This window comes from Parasteatoda tepidariorum, chromosome 6 (assembly GCF_043381705.1).
Source record: "Parasteatoda tepidariorum isolate YZ-2023 chromosome 6, CAS_Ptep_4.0, whole genome shotgun sequence".
Taxonomy (NCBI): domain Eukaryota; kingdom Metazoa; phylum Arthropoda; class Arachnida; order Araneae; family Theridiidae; genus Parasteatoda; species Parasteatoda tepidariorum.
The window spans coordinates 66759036-66786730 of NC_092209.1; the positions used below are offsets into that span (position 1 = coordinate 66759036).

At 26.9% G+C, this 27695-nt stretch overlaps 3 protein-coding genes across 3 annotated transcripts in view; all 3 read right to left on the bottom strand.

The window, feature by feature from the left end:
* Positions 1-27695, bottom strand: part of LOC107445576 (tRNA Selenocysteine associated protein) — a 363438-nt gene that overhangs the window by 129547 nt on the left and 206196 nt on the right. The window lies entirely within an intron of this gene.
* Positions 764-5880, bottom strand: LOC122268310 (gastrula zinc finger protein XlCGF7.1; the record flags this gene model as incomplete). Its single annotated transcript, XM_071181819.1, has 3 exons — positions 764-1137; positions 3872-3966; positions 5570-5880. Coding segments are annotated over 3 exons (690 nt in total), but the record flags the coding sequence as incomplete, so codon positions are not given.
* On the bottom strand, positions 6348-26725 carry LOC122269327 (zinc finger protein 271-like). Its single transcript, XM_071181820.1, has 5 exons — positions 26345-26725; positions 20058-20640; positions 16965-17039; positions 10994-11925; positions 6348-9319 (listed from the first exon to the last, which is right to left on the bottom strand). Exons 1-4 carry the CDS (start codon positions 26645-26647, stop codon positions 11579-11581), a joined length of 1308 nt encoding a protein of 435 aa, XP_071037921.1. The 5' UTR covers positions 26648-26725; the 3' UTR covers positions 6348-9319; positions 10994-11578.

Sequence of the window (27695 nt, forward strand, 5' to 3'; positions counted from 1 at the left end):
ACTATGTTTATCATTCAAGGGGGAGGTTAAGCATTAAAAAATTTTATATTTAAAAACAGAATTACTCAAACTTTTTTCCCTTTTAAAAATAAATATAACAGAAAATAATATATTAACATATTTTAATTAAATGTATACAAAATTACATTTTCTGGAAATAAGTTCATTATTTTAATAATAGACTACTTAAAAACTTGCATGTTAAGTTTATTGCATATCAGAAGTTTAATTATTTAAGTATGTAAGTCTACATAGTTTCACGTATATATTAGGAATGCATATATTGCAGTCATTTTAGGGCTGCCTCACTAAGAATTTTATTTTATAATAAAATTTACCTGATTACACAGAGCCTGCAATCTCTTAAGTTACTTCCTTTGAAGCATATTTATAGTACAGTATCTTGGTTTACCGTTTCATCAAGCAGAATAAAATAATACTTAGTTTATTATGACAGCAGAGTGTGCATAAAAGAGAACAACCAATGACTTTAATGTACTTATAATGCGATTCTACAATCTTCTTTAAGAAATATGATTCTACAATATGTATAATGTAATAAATAAAATTTTCACTTTAATGCAATTTTTTTTCTTCAGAAAAATTTCATTCATATTGCATTTGTAACAAGAATTCGGTGTTGCATAAATTTTTATTTAAATTATTCATCCACTTATTAGATATGAAAATCTTTTACTTCATATAATAACCATGATGTAGCATTTGTAACAACAATTCGGTGTTACATAAATTTTAATTTAAATTAGTCTTCGACTTATTAGATATTAAAATTTTTTATTTCATATATTTGCTATAACAAAAACAACATAGTAATGCACAAGAGGGAAAAAATTTAATACATATGACAAATGCATTTATGTGACCGTAAGTGGGTTGATCGTCTAAATGTTCTGTCACAAATATCACATTTAAATGGTTTCTCTCCAGTATGTATTCTGATGTGTTGTTTTAAATTACTTTTATCAGTGAATGACTTTTGACACACTACACAAGTGTACAGTTGCTCTTTGGTATGAATATTTATATGAGTTTTTAAACTTCCTTTGAAAGGTGTAGAATATGTACAGAATGTACAATCATATAAGCCTAGTTCATTTTGACAAATATCATAAGCTCCTGCAACAGAAAAAAAATTATAAACAAAGAATATTTTAAATCACAATAACAATTAAGTGTTATAACAAAGTTATCCCCTAAATTAATACATGAAATGTATTTATACTCTTTTAACACAATTTTCCCACACTCCACATTTCCCCCCTCTTTGTTTCAATGGTTTCAGAAAATCTTGCTTTCTCCCTACGACAGTTTGTTTTAGTAAGAAGTTGGAACAAACTGGAGTGAGAAAAAGCAAGATATATATCAAAACCATGGTAACAGAGAGGGGAAAATTTAGAGTTGGGAAATAACATAGATTCTATTGACAAAGAGTATTGTAAGTTAATGCATATAGTCTAAGTTAATACATGAAACACATTTAGTAAGTTAATACATAAAATACATCTAGAAACTTACTATGAAAAGTATAAATTAGTGCAAGAAATGTACAGAAGAAAATGTAAAAAAAAAAAAAAAAAAAGTAAGTCGNAAAAAAAAAAAGAGTTTTTAGTTATTCTTGGAGGATAGAGCCTGTTAGTGGACTTCTAATTCAAGGAAACTACTTCTGCACGAGTGGCAACTAAATAAAATAAACTAGAAAAAAATCCACCACTGATAAAAAAAAAAATTTAAACACTTAAGAAAAACTTAAGAACAATAAGTTCTTTCAAATAAAAATCTATCCTTTTTTTTTTGAATAAAAATTATCAGTCAACAAGCCACATGAGGTCATTTAAAATTATATGTTCTACAAAACAGTCATTCACTATGATGCAGGAACATTTTAGGTTACACCTTAGTCTACAAGTAGTTACACTATTTTAACCCTTTGACACAGTCGGAAACCGGTGTCTTTTTTCTATATATTTTTTCTGTTGCTCAAATTACAAGCAAAAATATTTTTTGATATCTTTAATTATAAAATAGTCTAAAAGTTACTAAAAAAGGGAAGTATATTTGCATTAAATAAAAAATCCAAAAAAAGTAGCCTTTCATATTCAAAAATTTATCGATAATTGATTTTGTAAATTAAAGAAATTTCAATGATGAATAACTGTTTTTTTAATTATATATATCTAAATAACTGCAAATAAGTGTAAATTTAAAAATTAGTAGGATGTGAGCCGCGTTTGGAAGATTTTACAGTTAACACAGAGAAAGACAATGGTGTTTCAGGCTGCATTTCATAACCATAAATTATAAAAGAGCTGAATACAATATTTTCCTCTTATTTTGGAATAAATTAACACAAAATAATAAAAAAAGTATGAAAACATGTTTAATGAAAATTCTGCATCAAAGTGTTAAAGATTAAAATTTATGAAATGATCCCATAAAATATCTGAATTCCATATATATATATCTGTTTCTTTTATTGATATATTTAAGTTTAAGATTGAAATAAATGGCACTCAGAATATTTTTAAATCCCGATGTCTCTCTTATTTAAGTTTTAAAGAAATAAATAATAGAACATCACTCTATATAAATAATAGTTTACAGTTAATGAATATATATGAAAATTCCAAAAATGAAAAATTTCGATAAATTTCTTATTTACAGGTACACTTTAAATAATTGAAACTTATGCAAAAGTTCAAATTTCTATTAAGGAAAACAAACTATGTATAGCTTATTTATTTTGAATATAATAAAATTGTACAATCCAAATTTAAAATACAATAATTGTGTGAAAATTAACATCTTATGGAATTGTTTGCATATCCAATCAAGCGTAAATCCAAACAGATAGGGGGAAATTAACATGATAGAAAGATTTATATACAAATTCTGATAATATTCATCAATAAATCTTTAAATAAATTATAATTAAATATAACTTGATAATGATTATAAAATTACTCAAACTTTTTTCCCTTNTATAAGAAAAAAAAATTATGTTTAATAATTTCAACTGCATAATAATATAATTTAAATATTAAGTAAATATAATGTAGAATTTTTATTGTTATGACTTATGATAAAAAAAACAACAACACACCAGTTGTGCTTATCAAAGCATTAATACAAATTTTTAATGTAACATAGCTGATGAGAACGCAAATTGAATGACTGGTTAAATCAAATTTAACAACTAACAGTTAAAAGAATTAAATTGTCTGCATAGGCAAAAAATAATTTAACAAGAAGTTAAATGTTTTTGACAAATATGAATTAATGACAGGTTAGACGAAGTTAAGAAACTGTGATTTAACAAATCTAATAAAAAAAAATTGCACTTCAAATATTGTCTTAATATTTTGAATAATGCTGTATGAAATATAAACAGAAACACAACACATAACTGAAGCTATAGAGGAAAAAGATATCTTAAAATTATAAAAAAAATGCGGCTTACTTATTACACTATCAATGTTAAGATAAATTTTAAAAAAAAAGAAAATTTTTTAATAATAATAACTTGTAATAGTGCAGATTATGTTTTGTTACGAATTATTATAAAAAACAGCAAACCAGCAGTCATCAAAGTATTAATACAAATTTTTAATGTGACATAGTTGATGAGAACGTAAATTGGACGACTGGTTAAATCCCTTGTTGCAGATGTTACATTTGTAGGGTTTCTCTCCGGTATGTATTCTGTAATGTTGATTCAAGTGCCCTTTTTGGTTGAAAGATTTTTGGCACACTTTACATCTGTACTGCAGTTCTTTGGTGTGCCCATTTAGATGAGTTTTTATGTGGGTTTTCTTTGTTGTAGAATAGGTACAAAATATGCAATTATATATACCTTGTTCATTTCGGCAAACTTCAAAGGTTCCTGTAACGCAAAATTTTTCATTAATGCAATAAAAATATTTTAAAGTTACTTTAATTGCAAAATATCTATGATTTAACACCATTAATACAAGATAAATAACAACATTAAACATTTTGAAATGTTGCATTCTTTAAAATTACAAACTACATACTTTGGATAACAGTATTTTATCAATTTACTTGCTTAAAACTAATCAATGAGTTGAACTGATATTAAGCAATAACATGTGAACTGCTTCTTACAACATATATGAAGTGAAATGAATAGAAGAACATGCATTATAGATTGCAATTTACAAATATGTAAAAAATGAATCAAGGAATATTTTTATCTTAAACATTAAGAAACCAAAAAACTATTACCTGATAACTGATCCATGTACCTTATAGTTAAAAAACTATGACACATCATTTTTATTGAACAGCTACTTACGAAATACATATATTTTTTTCCTCCTAATCCGTCCTTTACTTAAATCATATAAATAGGCAAATTTTAATTTTCTAACAATAATAATTATTATTAATAGTATATCAAATTTAACCCCATACAATTAAAAATATTAAATTGTCTGCATAGGCTAAAAGAAGTTTTTATAAATATGAAATGAAATTGTTAAATATGAAAGCAAGAAGTTTTGATAAATATGAAATGATGTCAGGTCGACCAAAGTTGATAAAATGTTTCAACAATCCAAAAAATAAAAAATCTGTACCTCAAATGTAGTCTTAGCATTTAATATTTTGGTAAATGCTATATGAAATATAAAAATAAATATATAGTTAAAAAAGCAGAACACATAACTGAAGCTATAGAGAAGAAATGTTACTTAATATTTTCTTTTTTAAAAAAAAAACTTTGCTTATTACACTATTGTTAAAATAAATTTCCAAATAAAACAGTAAAATTTGTAGGCACGTCCAGTACTATTATACATGTCCAATTTGTAGGCACGACAATAATTTAACAGTGCAACAATACAATGTAATTTATAATAAACCCTTTCATTGAAAAATACACGTTTTAGGATAAATAGAAAATATGATATTAAGTCTTTTTTTTTGTACAAATTTATTATAATAAACAATTAGTACAAATGTCAATCAATAAATCGACAATTGTTTTAAATTTAGTTTACAATTTTGTTTACAATTTAGCATGTGGAATATTTGAGGAAATTCATTTTTGCAGACACCACATTACACAAAAACTAATTGAGAAAAGAATAATTGTTCTTTAAGGTGGCTTAACTTATGAGACTGCATGTGGGATAATTGACGAAATGCTTTTTTGCAGAATCTGCATAGATATCAGATTGCAGATATCTTAGTACAAATGTCAATCAATAAATTAGCAATTGCCTTTTACGTGACACAATTTAGCATGTGGAATATTTGAGGCACTTACTCAGACATCACACTTACACAAAAACTAATTAAGAAAGAATAATTGTTCTTTAAGGTGGCTTAATTTATGAGACTGCATGTGGGATGATTGACGAAATGCTTTATTGCAGATATCTGCGTAGATATCAGATTGCAGATATCTTAGTACAAATGTCAATCAATAAATTAGCAATTGTTTTTTATGTGGCACAATTTAGCATGTGGAATATTTGAGGAGGAAATTCATTTTTGCAGACATCACACTTACACAAAAACTAATCAAGAAAAGAATAATTGTTCTTTAAGGTGGCTTAACTTATGAGACTGCATGTGGGATGACTGACGAAATGCTTTATTGCAGATATCGCATTTATAAGGTTTCTCTCCAGTATGTATTCTGTAATGCTGTTTCAAATGACCTTTTTGGTTGAACGACTTATGGCATATTCCACATATGAACTGACGTTCTCTAGTATGCACATTCAAGTGAGATTTCAGGTGAACTTTCTTAGAAGTAGAATAAGAACAGAATGTGCAGACGTATAAGCCTTGTTCATTACAGCAAATGACAGAAGTTCCTACAAAATAAATTTTTTATTATAATACCATTTTAATTTACTTTATCAGTACTTGAAATCTGAAGTGCCAACGTTCCAAACTTGCTATCAGTATTCAGAAGTGCAATTATATATATAATATTAATGGAATTCAAACATCCACAATTACTACTTGTTTTTAAAACTTAATTCTATATTGATATATACCAATAAATAAAGTGCTATTTTTTCATCGAATATTTGCGGCAAATAACAAATTCTCATAACTCTGGGCTGTTAAGGAAAAGAAAAAGTTGTTTTTAACAGGTAACACGGAAATTCTCAAAAATTGTTTTTTTTTTTACTACACTGTAATTTTGACAACAAAATTGTAATGATTATTGATAAGAAAAAGTAATACTTAAGTATTATTTTTTTCTTCAAATATTTGCTGTAAACAAAATTTTTTAACTCTCAGTAGTTAGGAAAAAGAAAAACTTGTTTTTCATCGGATTATCACAAAAATTTTCAAAAACCATAATTTTTATTACTACACTATAATTTTAATAACAAAATCGTAATGATTAAGGATAAGAAAAAGTAACACTCTTAAGTGTTACAGTTTTTTTCTGAATGTTTACTGCAAACAGCAAAAATTTCATAACTCTTGGTAATTAGGGAAAAGAAAGTGTTTTTACAGATTATCATCAAAATTCGCAAAAACCATAATTGTTATTACTACAGAGTAACACTGAAATTTGGAGAACAAAATCGTAAAAATTACAGATAAGTCGTAATAATAGCCACCTCTGTGAAATTAACCTACAAATTAATACAAAGAAATGTTACGACAATATGAAACATTATTGGAAGTTTAAGTCTTAAAAAGAGTTACCAAACAGGTAGCATCTTGTGAGTATAATGGAAACAAAAATAATAAAAATGCTCTTTAAAAGGCTGTAAGCTGAGCTGTTGGGCAAAAATAAAATGTATAATAATAAATGTTATACCCTAAAACAACTTTTATAATGATATAAAAAAACTCTCTTCATGTAATATAATTAATTTCATAAATTTAATTTACCCTCAAAAATCTTCACATGAGAAAACCAGTTTTATGTATCACCACATATTACTCTAATTGCTATGTTTTAAAGTTTTTGCTATAAATTCTTCTATCAGTAAATAAAATAGAAAAATTCTTAAATTATAAAATAATAGAATATAAAAATTCTAAATTTGAGAAAAAATAGAAATACTATTAAGGTACTTTACACTTATTCATAATGTATAAAATACTATTACTTTATATGTATTCAATCAATTTTCTTTGCAACGTGTACAACAACCCAATCATAAAACAATTTTCTTTTTTAAATAGAAGCAGTCAACTTTTCCCCCAGTGAAATCATTTATGCATATGGAATTTATAGCAGATTCCAGAACAAGCAATCTTAAAAAATTAGTTATACTATCAAGTTTAATGAATTATTTATGAAGGATTTTTCTTTTTGTCAAAAATGTGCATTCTAAAAAAATAGCAGGCAGTTAAAAAAAATCCCAAATTTGTGAAATCATGAGACTACAAATTTTTTTTAAAATGATCTAAAAAAATAAGAAGCTATTTATTCATTGAAAAAATGCCTTAAATTTAAATCCACACAGTTAAAATGTCATTCAATTTTTTATTCACTAAATTCACTGTTTAGATTTTTGAAAAACTATTTACATAAATAATATAAAAATATCAAACAAAGTACGCATACAAATTACTGCATCAAATTTAACGTAATAAGTTACGACAAAATCAGCCAATCGGAGTAGACATACAAAAGTATTTATTTACAAACACTGACAATATAACAGGAAAAAAAAAAAAAAAACAGAAATTATTCTTAGAATATCTTTAAAAGTCTGTAAAATTTGATACATATTCTTAGAATTCACATTTAAGTATTTTTGATTTAAATTTACAGACAGCATAAGTACCACTCTTCAGTTTTGAGAAAAAAATCAGTGGACTGAATTCCATCCTCCATTCAAAATTTAATTCCAACTTTTTTTCAAATAAAAATTTTCAAAAAATGAATAAAATTTGCATTTTTTTAAAAAAAAAATGCACAAATTTTTTTTATCTGTTAAGATAAAAGAGATTAATACTTTTTTTATGAAAATATTGTAATTTTTCATAATTCTTACAAATGATTAAGTAATGATGCCAGAACACAATGAAAGAATAGGATTAACTAACTTCAACATCTAATTGCGTTCACAAAATTTGTAATGTTAAAACTCTGCTTGAGCTTATAAATTTTTCAGACATTTTGAAATGCTGGGCAAAAGCTAAATTATTATTTTCCTTAAAAAATTAAACTTATAGGGAAAAATGTTATTAAGATGAAGTGAAAAATAAGTAAAAATATAAATGGCTCCAAGAAAAAGTTGGTGTTGTAAAAATATACATGAGGTTAGCTGTTATTTTTGTTTTGCCTGTTGTAAAAAAGAAACCAATAAAATGAAAAATAAATGTGCTTTTTTTAGAAAAAATAATCCAAGCCATTCATATTACGCGGGACGTAACATAATATATTTTTTCGGATTTACAACTCACAAAAAGTGAGCTGTAGATTTCTGAAAAATTCTGATAAATATTGCTAGACCATGTCCATTGATCAAAACATAAGTTGTCTTGAATTTTCTTTAGAGTTGGTACTCTTGATAGAAAAAAAGGAAAACATTTTGAAGTTTTTTAAAAAAATTGGATAAACTCATCTTTTGTGGAATTTGACAAAACACAAGTTTTGAAATGTAATTTTTCTTCTTCTTTTTTTTTAAAATCTAGTTTCTGTATTAACAGAGAAATTCAAAAATCACACTCAAAATATTATATAAAAGTTGTTTCAAGTTGTAATTAGAACACGTTTGCATTAGCCATAACATACCTTTTGTTATTAACTATTACACTTTTCCACAATAACATCAAAATTATGTTTTTCAGAAAATTATCACATAAGTTATTTGCATAGAATGTCTTTAACATTAATGCACTTAAAATAAATTTTCAAATTGAACAGTATTTAACATTATTTACATAAAGGCTTCTAATTGCATAAAATACCTTGCTTATTAATTGGCATGATACAAAGAACTTTTTGTTCAAATTAATTACAATAAACATTCTATTAGTACAAATACTCATCAAGATAAAATTAACTAATCCTTATAGTGCTTCAATTTATGATACTGCAAGTGTGATGATTGGTTAAATGTCTTGTAGCAGATGTCACATTTATAAGGCTTCTCTCCAGTATGTATTCTATAATGCCTATTCAGTGTACTTTTTGTACCGAAAGATTTTTGGCATACTTCACATGGATATTCACGCTGTTTAGTATGCATATTTATGTGACTTCTCATGCGATCTTTCCTGGATGTAGAATATTTGCAAAATATACACACATATAAACCATTTTCATCATGGCAAAGGTCTAAAGCTCCTACAATAGAAAAATGCCTGTTACATAAAAATATTTCCGTATAAATTGATGTAAAAAATTATTACAATGTATTAAAAAAAAATTCTACACATACCTTGCTAATGAAATATTTAAATCATCAAAATTTAAGAAATATTAAAAAAGTCAAGCAAATTTTTACAAGTTGTGCAAAATTATATTCAAATATTTTATAATCAAGAACACAGGAATGCTCCTTCATACTCCATTCAGCGAGAACTGATATCGATAATGAAAATAAAAGTTTGCTATTTATTGCAAACTTTATCTATTTATACTGGTCCCTCACCGAGTCAGCGATTCTTTCTGAATTGACCATTAATCAGATTGGGTTGCTATTCAGAATTTTGACATCAATCAAACGGTAATTCCAAGTATAAGGTGGTTTTATTTCCTTTTGCTATTAGATCAAACAGAGCATAGCACACGGCTAAACAGAGTATAGCACATGATCAACACTTAAGAAAGTGCTCTAGTAGGGCATACTCTTTGAGGGTCGCAGAAGCCAAAATACAAAAAAAAAAAAAAAAAATGGTATATCATGTTTTGTCTGTGGACATCAGGGGCCTTTCTTTTGAAAAGGTAAATGGTTTTTAAGATTTGTACTATACATAGGGCTGTCCAGGCAATGCCAGTTCAAAGTGTCTCAATTTTAACAAGGATGTTTTTGAAATTTATGGACCTGATTTATATTTAGATAAACCATTTCAGAAAATAGAAACAAAATTATGTCAAAAAAATATGGTTTAATTTAGAGTATAACAGTTGGGAGCTAATGTTACATTGAATTAAATGTTATTAATTTTACAAACTCTAGATAAACTGATCAAATAGTGTGGCAAGTTAATATGAATTATGCTAATCAAAGAGAGGCAAGTGGCTTCAGAGGGTGATTCTGCTGTAGTAGAATCACCCTCTGAAAAGTAGCTTTGGTTATTAACATTAGTTTCAATATAAAATAGCAACAATTTGAGCATAATTTTAATTTTTTCAACAGTGCAATTTGCTTTTTACTAATTTATAACATAGGTGGTCAATAATGACCACTCTCATTTTATATTCTTCTATATTATGAAGTGAAAAAAATATGCACACGGGAGATTCAAATTAATATTTGAGGAAAAGCAATATAAAAAAAAATCTACAGAGTGACTAGTGCGAAATGAAAAAAACATTAAAAATTTTTCTTAGTTAAATATCAAGTCACAATCCTTAAAATACCCGCTTCCTTAATTTTATATTTTACAAGGATTCTTAAAATATATATTAAGGGCAATCATAATGGAATACCCAACATAGAGTAAACATTATATAAAGTATTTATCAGTTTGAATTTATTATAATAAACATCAATACAACTTAGAATGGGACTTGGTTGATGAGCTATTATAAAACCACACTTTTTTTTGTTTTTAGGATTAAAATAAACATAATTCAGTAGAACCTTGATCGATCATTACTGAGGGGAATCTTCTTTAATATTTACATTTTCTATAAACAATAAATACAGGAAAATGATAAATGCGGGTCCAAATTAAATAATAATTAATGAATTGAAAATGTAGAAAAACAAGAGGTAGGAGACTTGAAAAATTAATATGTTTACTATAAGTATTAAAAAATTTCAATTGATGACTATATTGCAAAAATACTTACAATGCAAACAAATGAACACATTTATTTACTTAAAGTATTTGAAGATTTTGGTAAGAATACTCTAGGCGCAAATAACAGATTTTTGACATTTGTAAAAGATTGTTGTTCATTTTCTGCAAGCTCTCATGAATACTGATTGTTGCTCATTGTTTCTTAACCTTCAGCAAATGTTGACACTGGTTGCGATTCCACTTCGCCATCTGTTGTACTTTTCGCCTTTTGCCACCATTTCTGAACTTACAACACCACAAGTTTCAATATTTTCATCAACTGATACGTCAACATCAAATGTGCTGTTGTTTTAACCAAACTGTAACAAATCCTTGTTTCCTTTTTATCATTGGTATCAGGAGTTAAAATTTTTCAACGCAAAACAAAGAAAAATTTCGATGTTTTTAAATGTCGGTAAAATTTTTGAACGAAAGGTGCGGGAATTCCTTATTTTTCAAAACAATCTAGACAAGTATTATTAACATAATAAAAATAGCATTTATGATGAGACTGTTAAAACAAGACGATACATACAGGAAAATGAGAGATGCAGGAACAATAGATTGAGATTTGACTATATTAGTACGAAAATACTCAACAGGAAATCAATACATTTTTGTTATGGTGACTCAATTTGTGACTACGCAAACTAGTTGACTGGTTAAATCTTTTATTGCAGATATCACATGTATAAGGTTTCTCTCCAGTATGTATCCTGTTATGCCTTATCAGATTGCTATTATTATTAAAGGATTTTAAACACACTCCACATGAGTACTGTCTTTCTTTGGTATGCACATTTATATGAATTTTTAAATTTCCTGCCAAAGGTGAAGAATACGAACAGAATGGACAAAAATGCAAAGCTCTTTTCTTCAAGTCTTTAGCAGCAGAGGTGCCTGTGAAAGAAATATATATATTAAAATGCATTATTTTTAATTCTAATGGAAAGCATAAGTTACATCAATATCACTTACATCAGTATTACTAAATGCATAAGTTGAAATATTCATACAATAAAATGCATAAAGAAATAAGTCATGCTTAAAAAAATGAGCTTGTGAATTGAATAACATTAGGTTTGATTTATTATAAGATATTAAAAATTTAGAACAAATATAAAAAATGGATTAATAAGCTTAAGTGATGAGTAGGTGCAGTGACTGAACAAGTAGTTTGGTACAATAACTAGGTAAATTCAGATTCACAAATTGTATTCTCCCACACTATTTATAACACAGGAATGATCTGATTATACATTCATGACTGGTTATTGAAATGGTAGTAAAATTATTGAAGTGGCTGAATCAAAAATTCAATAAGAGGAAAAAATTTGAAATTACCTTGTCATTGTCTCGAGACCCTCAATTGCTAGTAGCAAATTTTAAGTGACACTTAAAAGAGAAGTTCTAGTAGCAGCTTTAGGGTGTAAAAAATTTGTATTTCATAAAATGTACAGTTTATGTAGAAAGAAATTACTTACTAATGCACACTTTAGGTTGCAATTGTTGCTGATATTATGAAAAGAACTATAAACTGAGGTTTATGAACACTACTTAATTATATGAGTACTTTTATAAGTAAAATTATTGATAAAGCTTGGATTGCAGAAAATTAGTCTTAAAAAACATTTGTTTTCTGTCTAACAGTCAATAGACGACTTTGTTTTACTTACTTATTTATAAATATATAATATTAATGTTTTTGATACAATATCAGAAAGCACCTTTTGTGATTATAATGCTGTGGGTTAAAAATGAGGTTATATATTGTCGTGGTCAATTATTTAATTTAATCAAATTTTTTTAAACCATTTTTATTAACTTTTTCATTTTTTCTGATTAATTTTCAGCAATCTGTTTCTTTTTTTGGTTTTTGATTTGTAATTTTCCCACATTCATAAATACTTATATAAAATTTCTCAATATAATGCAATATGGAAACAATTATTTATATTTACACAGAGTACTCAATAATAAAGTATAGTTCACATAATTAAAATATATTGTACAAAGTGTATGAAAATCAAATTAGTGAAAATGTCATTTTAAATAATAAAACCAGCATTGAATCTAAAATATCATAATTTTTATTACAATAAATCCACCATAAAAGCTGGTTACAATAAAAAATAAAAATGCTTCATAAATTAAGGAAAAACACTGATATTTGACTTCAAATTTTTAAAATTACAAAAATATCTGAAATTTTTAATTCTGCTTAATTTGAACAGCTGCTCATGCTTAATTTAGAATAAGAAAGAAAAAAAGGTTTATCTAAATCTATTATCAAAATGTGCAATAGAAATAGACTATTCAAGTGCACATTCAGTATTTGAGCAGATACAATAAAAAAAAATATATATATATATCAAATATAATTGACAAAATGAATGACAGCAGATATTAAGAAATACAGTTGAGTATCCTTGATCTGAATTCTATAAATCAAAGGACTTAATTTGAATATTTATGATAAAAATTACCCAAAGTTCAAGTTTTTTAAAGTCTGAAATTATTCCAGTTGGTTTCTCTTATCAATACTTCATTATACAGATAATTTATATGCACTACGAAAAAAAATTAAAAACTAAATTATATTCAAGTTGCTTTTCTAAATTTTTTGTAGTTAACATATCAATAATAATCATAGAGCTTCAAAGCATATTTTTTTTTCAAAAATACAACGCAAACCAGATGATCAGTTGCCTTATTAAAACATTTATTTCAAATACACTTTCAGTAATGACATTTCAGTTGATTTTCACAATTCAGTAAAGCATTCATGCTGTGGCGAACATATATACAGCTATTATTTAGTATGCCTGGTTACTCAAATATTAAGTTTTTTCTAAGGAAATAGTACAATACGCACAAACAAATAAACCACAATTTTTTGACAATCAATTAAAAAGTGCCCAGAAGGATTGATACTAAAGTTCATGTGAGGCACATACTTAATTCATATGGGAGGAGGGATACTCATAGAATTTACAACTATCGGGGCAGTAAACTGATACATTAGAATAATACAGTTAAAAAGACAAAATTTGAAATACATTTGAATACAAATTAACGAAAATATACAAATATAAAAAAATAGCTTGTACTCGAGTTTTAGTTGTAGATCAAAGTAAATAACAATAATAAAAAAATTTTTACACCCACAAGTACTTTTGAACTATTGATTGTTATGATCTTTTTCCCCATTAAGATACGATTTTTATAGTTTGAGAAACTCACTTAAGATATGTTAACTATTTGGTGCAAACTCTATTTCAAGTAAGAAAAGCAGTGACATAGCATACTTTTCCTGAATATACATACACTTTTTCCAATTTCTGAGCTCTTGAGGTACAGTTCAAACCTTCTTCATAACAGTAAAAGTTTAAACGCATTAATGTCATGTTACTTTCACAAAAATGTTTCCGAAAAGCGAATTTTTAATAATTATTTGCTACTATTTTATTTAATAATGATCAGATTTTTTTAAAATTTATAATGCAAGCTATTTTGTAATTTTCTTTTCTTCAAACTACTCATCTTTAGAAAACTAAATTTAACATTTGAGCATAATAGATGAAATAATTTTAGTTTTTAATGATTATTTCTTAGTAATTACTCAACAGATTTCATTCAAATTTTAAATTTTGTAATTGGCAATTACACAGTAAGGAAAAATTTAATATGTTACAAATCAGGAAATTTTTCAGACATTATTAAAATAAATAACCAAATTTTAACAGATATAATTTTTGCAAGAAATTATAATTCACAAAACAAGTTTTATAAATGGGTGAAAATACTTTATGTTTCACACAATTGTTTTAAAAAAAAATTGTAATATAGAATAAGACTAAACCAACATTGAAGGATCAATATTTAAGGATAGTTTTTGCCAATACCAGGGGTTTTCTGCATTTCTAAGTTCAGGGTCAGCTTGAATTATTAAAGGATTAATATTAGACGTTAAGTCAAGGACACCTAACAGCAATTCTGGTCTCTTTTGGTAGCTGCCTGACAATTTGAATTACTTGAACTGAAATAATGGGACTATTTTATAGATTGCAGCTATCTGGAATATTATTCAAATCTACACATGTTCATTCAGAAAAAGTACACATATTTGTAACTGACTTCGTAGCTTAAATTTTGATTTGCACATATCATAGCTTAGGTGGAACCACTTGATCAATGAGAATTGCATCTTAATGCTTAAAAGTCCACTCGGTAGATTAAATGTTACTGAAAGGGAAAATTTTCTATGATCTCAAAATAATTTCTTATTGGTTCATAACATTAGAAGCATTTTTTGTACACAATTAGAAATGATCAGAATTAAATTGAAATATATATTTACTAAAATTTCAATAGTTCTACATAAATTTTCAAATATATGTGTATAAAATAAGGCACTGTTTGAATCGAAAATATGCAAAGCAAAATTTACTTAATTTTATAAAGTCGTGATAAGTATAGTGTGCAAAATGAAGAACAAATCACTCTGAATAACTTTTGAAAGAAAGATCAGATTTTCACGCACTAGGACTCAAAACTTAATGTTTCATGGGACAGTGACAAATATGCTAATTAATTAGATCAGATATTTTAAATTACAAGATCAGACATTTTAAAATTTGATTTCTCAGGAGTTATTCATCAGATTTCGTCCCAACTTTGTATTTTGCTTTCGAAAATTGCTTTCTTTAAAATGATTTAAAAATTTGTATACCTCACAATTAGAAATTTTTTTTTACTATTATTTAAAAAAATGATAAATTATTAAAAATTATTTTATCTACGGAATTATTTTCAGGAAAATGAATTTTATAATTGTGCTTTAAAAAAAATCTCCGGATATGGTGAAATACGAAAAATTAACATTAAGGCAATGGACTACTCTTCTGACCAAACTATATTTTCCAGATTGCGGTTATCCCCTATATTTTGAAGATGAGTCGCGATGGCTTAGGGAATAGAGCGTTCGCCTTCCAATGAGGTGAACCGGGTTCGAATCTGGCTGTTCAACGACAGTCATGAAATAAAAAATATTTTGAAGATTAGCCACGATGAGCCACAGGGGATAATGTGTTTGTCTTCCAATGAGGTGAACCAGTTTTGAATCCCAGTGACGGCTGGTCGATACGAAACCCGCTTCCGGCTTGCACTGATTACAATGCTGACATAAAATATTCTCAGTGGTAGACAGATCATGGGTTAAAATCCCATTGCTGTCAAGTTAAACGTAGGAGGTTTTCCATGTCATGTAATGCAAATGCCGGGTTAGTTCCATTAAAAAGTACTCCACAAAGGCAAATTTCTCCCAATACTTGACCCAGGAGTTAGCTTGTCTTCTGGATTGGGTTAAAAATTACAAGGCTACGGAGTTGAACATTAATAGTCATAAACCCATAAAATTGGGTCGGCTGTTAAACGACGGTCATAAATAAATAAATTATAAATATATTTTGAAGATGTGGAAAAAAAGTCCACCAAAAAAGAAAATATTTGTTTATATGGAGAAAGTAAGTTTTTGCAACTGACTTAATACTTAAAATATCGTCTGCCCTTATTAATTAGTAAATTTTAAGTCACCACATGGAACCATTAAGCTTGTGAATCCGATCATTAGATCAAAAGTTATTCTGGGTGTTTCATTTTTTATTTGAGCACGGCACAATTTCAAATAGTAAATAATAAAATACGTATAAATTTTAGTCCAAAATTATAATAATAAACATAAGAGTAGTTATAAACAATCCATTTTCCTCAAGTTAACCTAAAATGAATAAGTTTATGGCGGCGCAAATGTGTTGATCGATTAAAGGTTTTGCTGCAGAGATCACACGCAAAAGGTTTTTCTCCAGTATGTATTCGATAATGGTCTGTGAGGTGAGATTTCTGAATAAAAGATTTTTGACAGACCTCACATCTATACTGTCGCTCTTGAGTATGCATCTTTACATGCTTTTTTATGTTACCGATGACAGGTGTAGAATAAGCACAAAACATACAAATATAAAATTCTCCTTCCTTTCGATAATTATTGAAGTTTCCTGCAAAGACATTAAAAAATAGTATCAAAAGATATTACTTTAAATTGGTAAACAAATAAAATTTTAATACAATCAACTGAAAAGATATACACGTATTAATTTAAAGGATGTATTTTATTAAAAATAATAAATGTAATTGTTTTTATCAATTTCCTAAAATAATTCGTGTCATTAAAATATTGTTTCATTGGTACAGAGAAATCTCATTTTCATTGTTATGCAAAAATTTCTTACTTTTTGATAATTATTGAAGCTTCTTGCAAATATATCAGAAAACTGCATGAAGAGTTATTTTAATATTGGTAAACAAATAAGATATTAATATGATCACTGATCGATACCATCTAATACATGCATTATTTAATGAGGCATATTTTTGTGTAATTTTTTGTAGAATATGTACAGAATTCACAAACAAACCTTCTTTATTTTGGAAAGTATTCAAGATTCCAGCAAACAAAAAATTGTTGTATATAAAACATTATTTTTTCAAAATAGTACAAGTTTATAATTAATATAACACTAATAAGTTATGATTTAAAAAATATGAAAATTTATAATATTTTCATTTAGAGCAAAATATTATGCTGGGCACTTTTTCAAATCATTGTAATATATTAGTAATAATTAGCAATTATGAATACATTTTTTTAATGCGGTTAAGTTCATGAGAATGCAAATTGGATGATATATTAAATTGCTTATTGCAAATGCTACATTTAATTTATAATGTTTTTCTCCGATGTGCTTACTATAATGATGATGATTACCCTTTTGGCTGAAGGACTTTTGACACACTCCAAGTATATACTGCCGTTCTTTGGTATGCATATCTATGTGAGTTCTCAAATTATATTTGTTACTTGTAGAATATGTATAGAATTTGCCTACAAATAAACCTCCATTTTGGTAAGCATCAGAGATTCCCATTGAAAAAAATTATAACAGTACAGAAAATAATTTTTTTCTAAAATAGTACAAGTTTAGACTAATATTGCAACAATAAATCACAATTATTTAAAAATATATGCAAAATTATAATTTTAATTGAAGTAAAATATTGTGCAGAGCACTTTTTTCAAATCATTATGATAAATACATTAGTAATAATCAGCATTCATAAATACATTTTTTTTAATGTGCTTAAGTTTATGAGAACGCAAATTGGATGACTGATTAAATTGCTTATTGCAAATGTCACATTTATAAGGTTTTTCACCAGTGTGTATTCTGTAATGTTGATTCAGATGACCTTTTTGGTTAAAGGATTTTTGACACACTCCACATATATACTGCCGTTCTTTGGTATGCATGCTTACGTGAGTTTTCAAACTATATTTGTTATTGGTAGAATATGTACAGAATTCACAAACAAATAAACCTTCTTCATTTTGGTAAGCATCAGAAATCCCTGCAACAACGAAAAAAATCTCATTGTATATAAATTATGTTTTTGCTTCAAATAAAAAACTTATAATACTAAGACATATAATGAAAGAAATATAGATTAAGGCATCTTGTGAATTTACAAAAACTCTACTTCTGAAGACTCTTTACAAGTTTTATAAGCAATTATTTTAAAATGGGAAAAAGTAGGCTTTTTTAGTCATAGATCATCAGTTGTAGATGAACTAAAGCATAGACTTCTTTTGGACTATGGAACATGCAAAAATGGTTTCATTCAAATAAATGATTAAGAACAATCGAGGCTCAGGGGCTAGAGCATTTGCTTCCCAATGAGGTGACCCAGGTTTGAATTCCGTGGTGTCTGGTTGTTACGAATCCGTTCCCGGCTTTCACCGACCACAGTGCTAACGTAAAACATTTTTGGTAGATGGAGTATGGGTTAGATTCCTCTTGTAGTCTGGTTAAACGTGGAAGGTTTTCCTCTTCATACAATACAAATGCGGGTTAGTTTGATCAAAAAGTCTTCCTCGAAGGTTATACTGTCACATTGCTTGATCCGGGAACTCCCTTGTTTTTTGGGTTGGGATCAAAATTGCAATTCAACAGAGTTAAATTGCAATTTTGCGATTTTTTACAAGTACTGATTTAATTAATGCTGATGATATTTAAACATCAGTATAATGCTAAAGATATATAAATGATTTTTAGTTAGAATGAGAAAACTAGTTTATTATAATGGATAGTTACCATATTTGGGAGACTTACAGTTTAGCTTACGCTTTTGAGTAAAATTAGAGGATATTAATTTTAAAATGTAAAAAATTTCAATTAATCAAACTAGGTTGTAAAACAAAATGAGAAAAAAAGATCCTTGAATTTGATTTAAAATAGTTATGGTACAAGAATACTAAATTAAACATAAAAACACGTTGCCCTCATGGTAAGGAAACCACAGGGAGCAATAAATTAAGTCTGGTGCAATAAAATGAAAGCGAAGAGTAAACAGAGAGCCCAGTAGGCAATAAAAAAGTTGCAATTCAAAAAAGCACAATTTGTTTCAAGGATATAAAACAATGGTTTAACAAACAAAATCAAATCATATAAAATTCATGAACTACCAATTTAAGTACTATAAAAAAAGTAAATATTGTTGGATCCATGAGCTAAAGAAAACAACCCATGTAGGTGGGAATGAATAAAGCATGATTTTATTTTTAAAGATACGGAATTGTTGCAGAAACAAAACTAAACTATATAAATTAAGCAAAATAAATTTTTGCATTCATGTAAATCAAATATTTCAGGGTATATTTTTAATTAAAAAAGCAGCCTGTGCTGTTGAGGAAAAAATGTATTTAATTAAGCCATGACTTGTTTGAAAGATGTCTAATAACTTTTATACAAACAAATTTAAATTATATGAAAATCAAAATCAGTTTATATGCATTTAAATAAAAATTAAATGATATGATGCAGAGATTATTGGAAAAATTTATTAGATTACAAAACCCATTATCAGTGCTCATAAAAGTCCTAATAAATCATTTTTGAAATGAAGACAAAGCGTATGGATAGCACAGGTGAGTTGGTTGACTCTTTAAAGTGATTCACCACATGAGAGCGCAAATTCCTGCTCAATTATATCTCTAACTGTAAATGTAACATTGAAAAGAGATCTATCTGATATATGTTGTTGTTGTTTATCCTCTAATTGTCTGACGAGGTCAGACAAGATCCAGTAAGTTGTTGACCCTTTGATCCTCAAAAAGTCGATTACAAGAAGTGGAGAAGCATATAAGTCCTCCTTGGAAAGGCCCAAGCAGTCGAGGATATGTTCTGCTGAGGCCTGCTGGGCTTCACATTTAGAGCAAACTGCATAAGTCTTTCTTCCTTTAAAGTACGAGAGACTGTTCGTGTGTCCGCTTGCCAGTCTGGAAATAGCTGTTTGAGATGCTCTATCACCTACATGAACAAGTGAAGAGCCCGGTTCCTTGGCCGCATACCAATGATGAGAGGGAGGGATCCTCCACTTTTTTGATAAATGGCTTTTGATTTTGGATTGATACTCAGAAAAGGTAAGGGCTGAGGACGAAGATGTTAAATGACTACAGCCCTCCTTGGCCAAGCGATCCGCTTGCTCATTTCCAAAGATGTCAACGTGGGATGGTATCCACTGAAGATGAACGTCGTGGTGCTTTNACATTTTTTTTTTTTTTTGTCAGCTTACTTGTGGAATACTTCTAATATTAGATTCGCAATTAAGTAAGAGTAATTGGTGAATTGCAACCACAAAACTTAAGTGAATTGTACGCTTTTCTGAATACTAAATATTATCACGGAAGTGCGAAAGATTAAGTCTTTAGATACTGATGATCATGGTAAAAAATATCAATGGTGGGTTGTATTTTTCAAGTGAAGAATATGGAGATAAAATTGGTTAGTTCAAGAAAGTGACCAAGATTATTTTAAAGTAAATTCGGTATCATAACTTAAAACATAATGTTGACCACAGTAAGACAGAAAAAAGTAAAGAAAAGAAAAAAAGTAAAGACAGGAAAAAGAAAAAAGTAATGCTTGATGTGCTAATCAATGTGAAAAATTAATTTTTTTTGAAATCTTGATCCAAAGTCAGTACGCATTGTAATGTATGCTTTTAACTATTATGTTGCTATCATCAGAGCATTAAGTAATATTTTTGTAAATTTAATGAATTAAATTAAGAGCAATGAATTACAAAGCTTTAGCAAGAAATTATTTAACTCAGGAATCAACTATAGGAAAGATCAGGCAAACCAAAAGTGTATTAGAAGTAAAGAAAAAATATATAGGCACTATAATATTTCACCTATAAAGAGGTTTAAATTTTATAGCTATACAATGGGCTTCTCTCTAAAATGCATCTGTTGAAAGCCCTTTCATTGCAACATGTTTTGAGTTTATTCAGTTTCAGTTAATTGAGAAACTTTATGAATATACAAGCTTAAATTGTTGGAGGCCATCTTCAACATATCCATTTTATGAAAATACCAAATAACTTTCAAATTTAGCAAGAAATGTTTCTTTTTTTAGACACCTTATGAATTTATGATCAAATAGCCTTAAACAGTTACACAAAATTAAAAGAAATTTTGTTAATGCTTATGAGTTTAAGCCCTTTAACTTTACAATCACTTAGAAAAAACTAAAGACCATTTTTGTGCCAAGTAGGATTTTTTAAACGAAAAAAAAAGATCAGTTTGATACGGAGGAAGACAGTCATACAACATATAAAATAAGATTTGAGATAAAGATTAAAAATATCCCAGTTTTTTTTTAATATTTAAAGCAGTTGAAGTTTCGAAGAAGATTATAAAAAATTATTTAATAAGGGTTTGCACTATTTAAATCACTTGATTAAAATCAAGATTTGAGTTCCGATTTAAATCACATATACACTTTAAAAAAAAACAAACTATTAATTTAAATCAACTGTAATAAAAAAGCTATTAAAGTCTAACATATTTTTTACATAATATAATTAATAAATACATTCTTCAAAGGGTGATTTTATTTATTTTCAAATCTGTTTTCCTCAAGGATGAAGGATTTTTACTAAAAATTGATGAAAAGAATCTATAAAATATATAAATTATTATTTTTTAAAATAGACCAAAAAAAAAAAGAAGACTAAAAGTAGATAAGAGTGGCAGGAAACTCTTAAATTATAATTTTCCATTAATTGCAAGTAAAATAATTTGCTGGTAATAAATATATTTTAACTATACCCATTTAATTTCATGTTTAATTTAAAACAAATGCTTTGAAAACTTAAGTATGGAAACAGTGTATAACAATAACGAAGAAAGACACTTGTTCTACCCAAAGTAATATAAAACAATTGGGTTTTTTTCAGTAATGTTTTCTTATAATTTACTCTTCATTGAATATCTAATTGGCAAATTTCTTTCAATTGTTAACATTCATTATTGTGATAAGCCTTAAAAAATAATCTATTATTTTATTTATTAAGTAATTTGTTTTTAATGATGAAATAATAAATTATTTCTAACTAAATTGGTGTCTAATTTAAGTATTTTAGCAAGGAATATTATCTATTTTAGTTATGTTTCTTTAAACAATATTAAGTATTATTAACACATTTTATCAGATATTTCATTTAGTGAATATAAAAAAAATAATATTTAAATAAAAAAATTCCATTTAAATCACGTAAATCAAATTTTTATATAAATTTTTTTTGTTAATGATTTTTTAATACTGATTTTAATGTTCATGTTTTGAGTGTCATTTAAAANCACTCGCGTAAGTCCTTCATGATGTTGCAATTTTTACAAACATGAGTTTAGTTATGTTTTTTTAAACAATATTGAGTATTATTAACATATTTTATCAGATATTTCATTTAGTGAATATAAAAAAAAATAATATTTAAATAAAAAATTCCATTTAAATCACGTAAATTTAATTTTTATATAAATTTTTTTTGTTAATGATTTTTTAATACTGATTTTAATGTTCATGTTTTGAGTGTCATTTAAAACATCTCAGAATGCTGTACTATGTATGCCCAACAAGTGTTATCTTAATATACAAGAATCATTCACAATTGAATGCAGAGTTTCAAAGTTTCCTAAATAAAAAAAAAACAAAAATTGTGCCAGCTCTAGTTTTAATTTATATAAGATAGGAAAATGCACTTGCTTTTAAGAAATACATTCTTAAGATAAAAATGAAATTTAATAACTTTTAAACGTAAATTAACTAACAAGGATGTCAATAACATTAAAAATTTTATTAGGTTACATTAATATTTCACAACAAGGGAGCAATCAAAAATTAAATTAAAGAAAAAAAATTTACATCTTACCCCTTCAGGACCAGAAAAATGAGAAAGAAGTGTTTTTCAAGGCTCGTTTACTCATAGCGCTTACGTACTGAAATGAGAGATCCAGATTTCGTCTACAAGATTTTGGCTATCTAGAGTCAGAAAGTCTTGTTTTATATATGATACCTAGGGCCCTGAGGGGAGAATTGTGTAATTGCACATAAGCGATCACAATCCTGACTAGATTGAAATGCCTTGTTAACTTCAAATTCAAAATTATATTAATTCCTAACTTTTTTTAACAAATAGCAAAACATCATACGAGTAACAAATTGGACCATTCACACTCAAATATATATTTTAAAAAAATATTATTATAAAATGATATAGATGAAGTGCCCATTAAAAAAATTATCTAAATGTTTTACCTTTTTTTGGTATTTTTTAAAATATTGTAATAACAAGATAAGTCCTTCAGAAATCATTATACAGGGTGCGTAGTCAAATTATTTGACAAAAAATAAGAACTTTTCAAGAACTCAAAAAATTTTTTAAGCACGTTAAAAAAATATCATAATTAGGCAGGGTTGCGAAGTTTTTGACAATTGACAGTTTTATCTTGTTTTAACCGCCATGTCAAAAAAAAAAAAAAAAAAAANCATTGTTTTTGACAATTGTAAAAAATCATGAAATTTTGAATCATGTAAAACGAATGGCGTTTTCCTACTCCATGGACTGACAATGCGCCGAAAAAGATTGGAGTTGAATTAATTATGAAAACATTGAATAGAACAATGTAAACTTTGTCTTTTTGCATGATTCGTAGCAAAAATCAACATGGTAAAGGAAAAATCTTATTTGAAATAGGGAAAATCAAGCACTTTTTGAAAATACCCAATGAAGAAAACACCTTTCAGGGCTTTTAAAAACCGAAAATTGAAAATAAGCACCTTTTAAAAACGCTACGCACCCTGTATATAGTTATGAAGTTTTAATCCACAAAAAAAGAAAAACAAATTATAAGTATGAGAATTGGAATTTTAATAGTGGAAACACTTATGTAGAGATGCTACAAAAATGAAACCAAATAATAATGGCTATACCACTTATTAGTTATTTCCCTAAGTTCAATTGGACTCTCTTGTCCAACATTACACACACACACACACACTTACGAGGACAGGGTCTTGTATTAGCTGGCAGTCTAATATAGTAATATGTTTTTTTTTCTTCAGAAACAGGAACAATGGAGTGAAATAATAAAGAGTGAATAAAGGTTGAATGTGTCAGAGACCATATAGCAAGTCAGTTATTCAGAGACTTAAAAAGTATTTCTTTTCTCATTAGCGGCAATGTGGTAAAATTCTTTGATATGGGGGAAGAAAAGAAAAAAAAAAGGATCCTCCATGGGGTGGGGAAGTGCTTAGTACAGTATTACCATATTGAGAATTATTATTCATTATAAAAAATTTCCGGCAAATTAAAAAATTATATTACATATAGTGTCCAAAATGTGGCCTTAACCATACTTCCTGGATTTACTTTGTGACTTAATTTCCTAAAAATTATTTTTAAAATATATATTTCTTTTACATTTTATCAATGACAGCTTATATCGAGCGTTTAGTCAATAATAGAGTTGTTTTATTTTAAGTCCAATTCCATTATAGTGAAATATTTTGTTTATTGATCTATTTATTGTTACATTTGCATTCCATAAATATATTAATAAATATAAATGCAAGGAAACTTTTTTCTCCTTGAAATCTCCCACAATTATTTTCAGTCATTATGTCCGAAGCAGATACAGCATTAGGGACAGACTTTATATGGCTGCATTATGATAATGCCTTTAATTTAGTGCAAAAGCTCCATGACAGTAGATTTTTATACTGTTAAACTAGACCGAAAGAATCAGGAATGAAGCATGTCATGTTGTAGTCTATAAAGAATATTAAAAGATGTTCAAAAACACCAGTATATTTTTTTAATACAGGAAAATTTTTCATTTTCTTAAAATCAGATAAATTTTAGGAACTTCTCAAAATTTTTGGGGAAAAAAAATTTAAGCGAGATTCTGTTTATAGTTAGGACATTTAATATTATTTAATAAAATATTATTGAAGCATTGCAGATTGGCTATTAATAAGTTAATAACAAGAAATGCATACAAATAAATGACAAACATATGAACTAAACTTAACAAATAATACTTTTTGAATTACTATAACATATACAGCCAACATTACTATCTTATTCTTTTAAGTTTTGTTATTATGAATTTTATGTTACAATATTCATGTAAGTGAATAAATTCCTTTTATTTTGGTTTTAGAAATATTATCCAGAAAAAAAGATGTAAATAACATATCTATAATTTTTATTTTTTGTGACTTTTAAATTTATAATAGAAAAAAAAGATTGATATTTATTACGAATCCATTATAAGAAAATATTGACAAAAAAAGTAAAACACGGCTGAAAAAATATTTAGAATGAATAGAACAAAAATTATCAACAAAAGACTTAAAAACGCTCACTAAAAGTGCAAAGATTTGGTTTAAGATATCTTAGTTTCATATAAATTATCAAAAAAAAAATAATTTGTCTCTTTTGTGACTATTAAGTTCATAATGGATAAAAGATTGCTATCTATTAGGGATCTATTATTAGGAAAATATTGACAAGAAAAAAAACACACAAAAAAAAACAGTGAATCACCGCTTAAAGAAGCATTTAGCCTGAAAATAACAAAAATTATAAAAAAAAGGCATGTAAATGCTGACCAAAAATGTCAAGATTTAGTTTAAGATATTTTGGTTTCATATAAATTATCCAAAAAAAAAAAAAGTTTTTTTTTGTGACTTTTAAGTTTATAATGGACAAAAAAAAAATTGACATCTGTTAGGGATCGATTATTAGAAAATATTGACAAAAAACAAACAAACAAAGGAACACATGTCGTAGAAGCATTTGGCTTGAATGTCATAAAAATTATCAACAAAAGGCATGAAAATGCTCACTAGAGATTTTAAGACACTGTGGTTCAAAATCAGAGAGTCAATCAAATTTAGTTCCTACTGCACCGAAAATAATGTCTCTGTAAATGCACTTTTTGAGTGAAACTTTTGGTGCAAAGATCACACTTGAAGGGACGTTCTCCTGAATGCAGCCTCATGTGTGTAATCAGGTGGGCCTTCTGCGAAAAGGACTTGCCACAGATTTTACAAGTATGAGACTTCAACCCAGTATGGATTCGCAAATGCACTCTGACATTCGTTGATATTGGTGAAGCATATGGACACAAGGGGCAATGGTGCAAACCACATTCATCTTTTTGTGCAATGGAGGAAAAAAAATCTAGAAAAATAAACATGAACAGGCTTTGAGAATATTTTAAATGATAAACTTTAAAAGTGAACAGTAATTTCTTAATCAATATTAATAAAAAATTGCATAATAAAATTAAAATTTAATTAAGCATATTATACTTACATTATTAAAGCAAAATGATACATGAATAGGTTTTTAAAACCATAAAGATAAGCATTAAAACTCGTGACTACAACTAGTCATTATTTTCGACCCCAAGCTTATTTAAATGGTTTAAGGAAATATTACTTGTACAATAGAGATAAAATGCTAATAGAAATGGGGCAAATAAATTAATTTTAGACAGTTTATATATCAATATTCTAAGTAAAGAAGATTTTTTTTGTATCAAGTTCGTCAATCCATACGAAAACAAACACATAATATATTTTTCCACATCACATAATCTTTAAATAAAAGCAGTGTCTGAAATAATTATCAGAAAATAAACAAAACCCATTTTTATAAAAAACAATAAAAAGCACAGTATAAAAAATATTACAAGCATTTATTTCTTAAAATATAGCTTGAAATCAACCACATACAACGTGACACTATTTAAATAAAAGTGAACAATATACAATAATCCATGAAGTAACGAACTTACAGTAATCAAAATTTAACATCATTCAATGCTTAATTAAAAAAATTCTAAAAAAATCAAGACTTCCATAAGAGCATTAATAAATTAAGGCATATTATGTCTCATTAAAAAATTGTTGCAGTTTGTTTTAATTGCTAACCAGAATTTTTTAATACAGCTCTTCAATTCATAATAAAAATAAGACAATAATGTCAAAAAAATGATATTAAATAATTTTCAATAAATAACACTATAAAAATGGTCCAAGGACAAAATATTACAGTTTCTGTTCTTCACAGTAATGACTTTCATCGTTCATAGATTCTAAGCCAATGCATAAAAATTTATAATAAAGTTTTAAGACAAATTTGCATATAAATTTGTGTAGAATTTACAGAATTAATAACAAACCTGAATTCAATGTTACAGAGAATTAATCGCAATTTTGCAAGTTACCTATTAGAGTGAA

Coding starts and splice junctions, on each gene's coding strand:
- LOC122269327 (XM_071181820.1), bottom strand. CDS start 26,647: ATGTTTATTTTTCTAGATTTTTTTTCCTCCATTGCACAAAAAGATGAA. Junction 17,040..20,057: donor GGAATTTGCGCTCTCATGTG/GTGAATCACTTT, acceptor ATGTCTTTGCAG/GAAACTTCAATAATTATCGA. Junction 11,926..16,964: donor TTATTCTACACCTGTCATCG/GTAACATAAAAA, acceptor GCTTTCCATTAG/AATTAAAAATAATGCATTTT.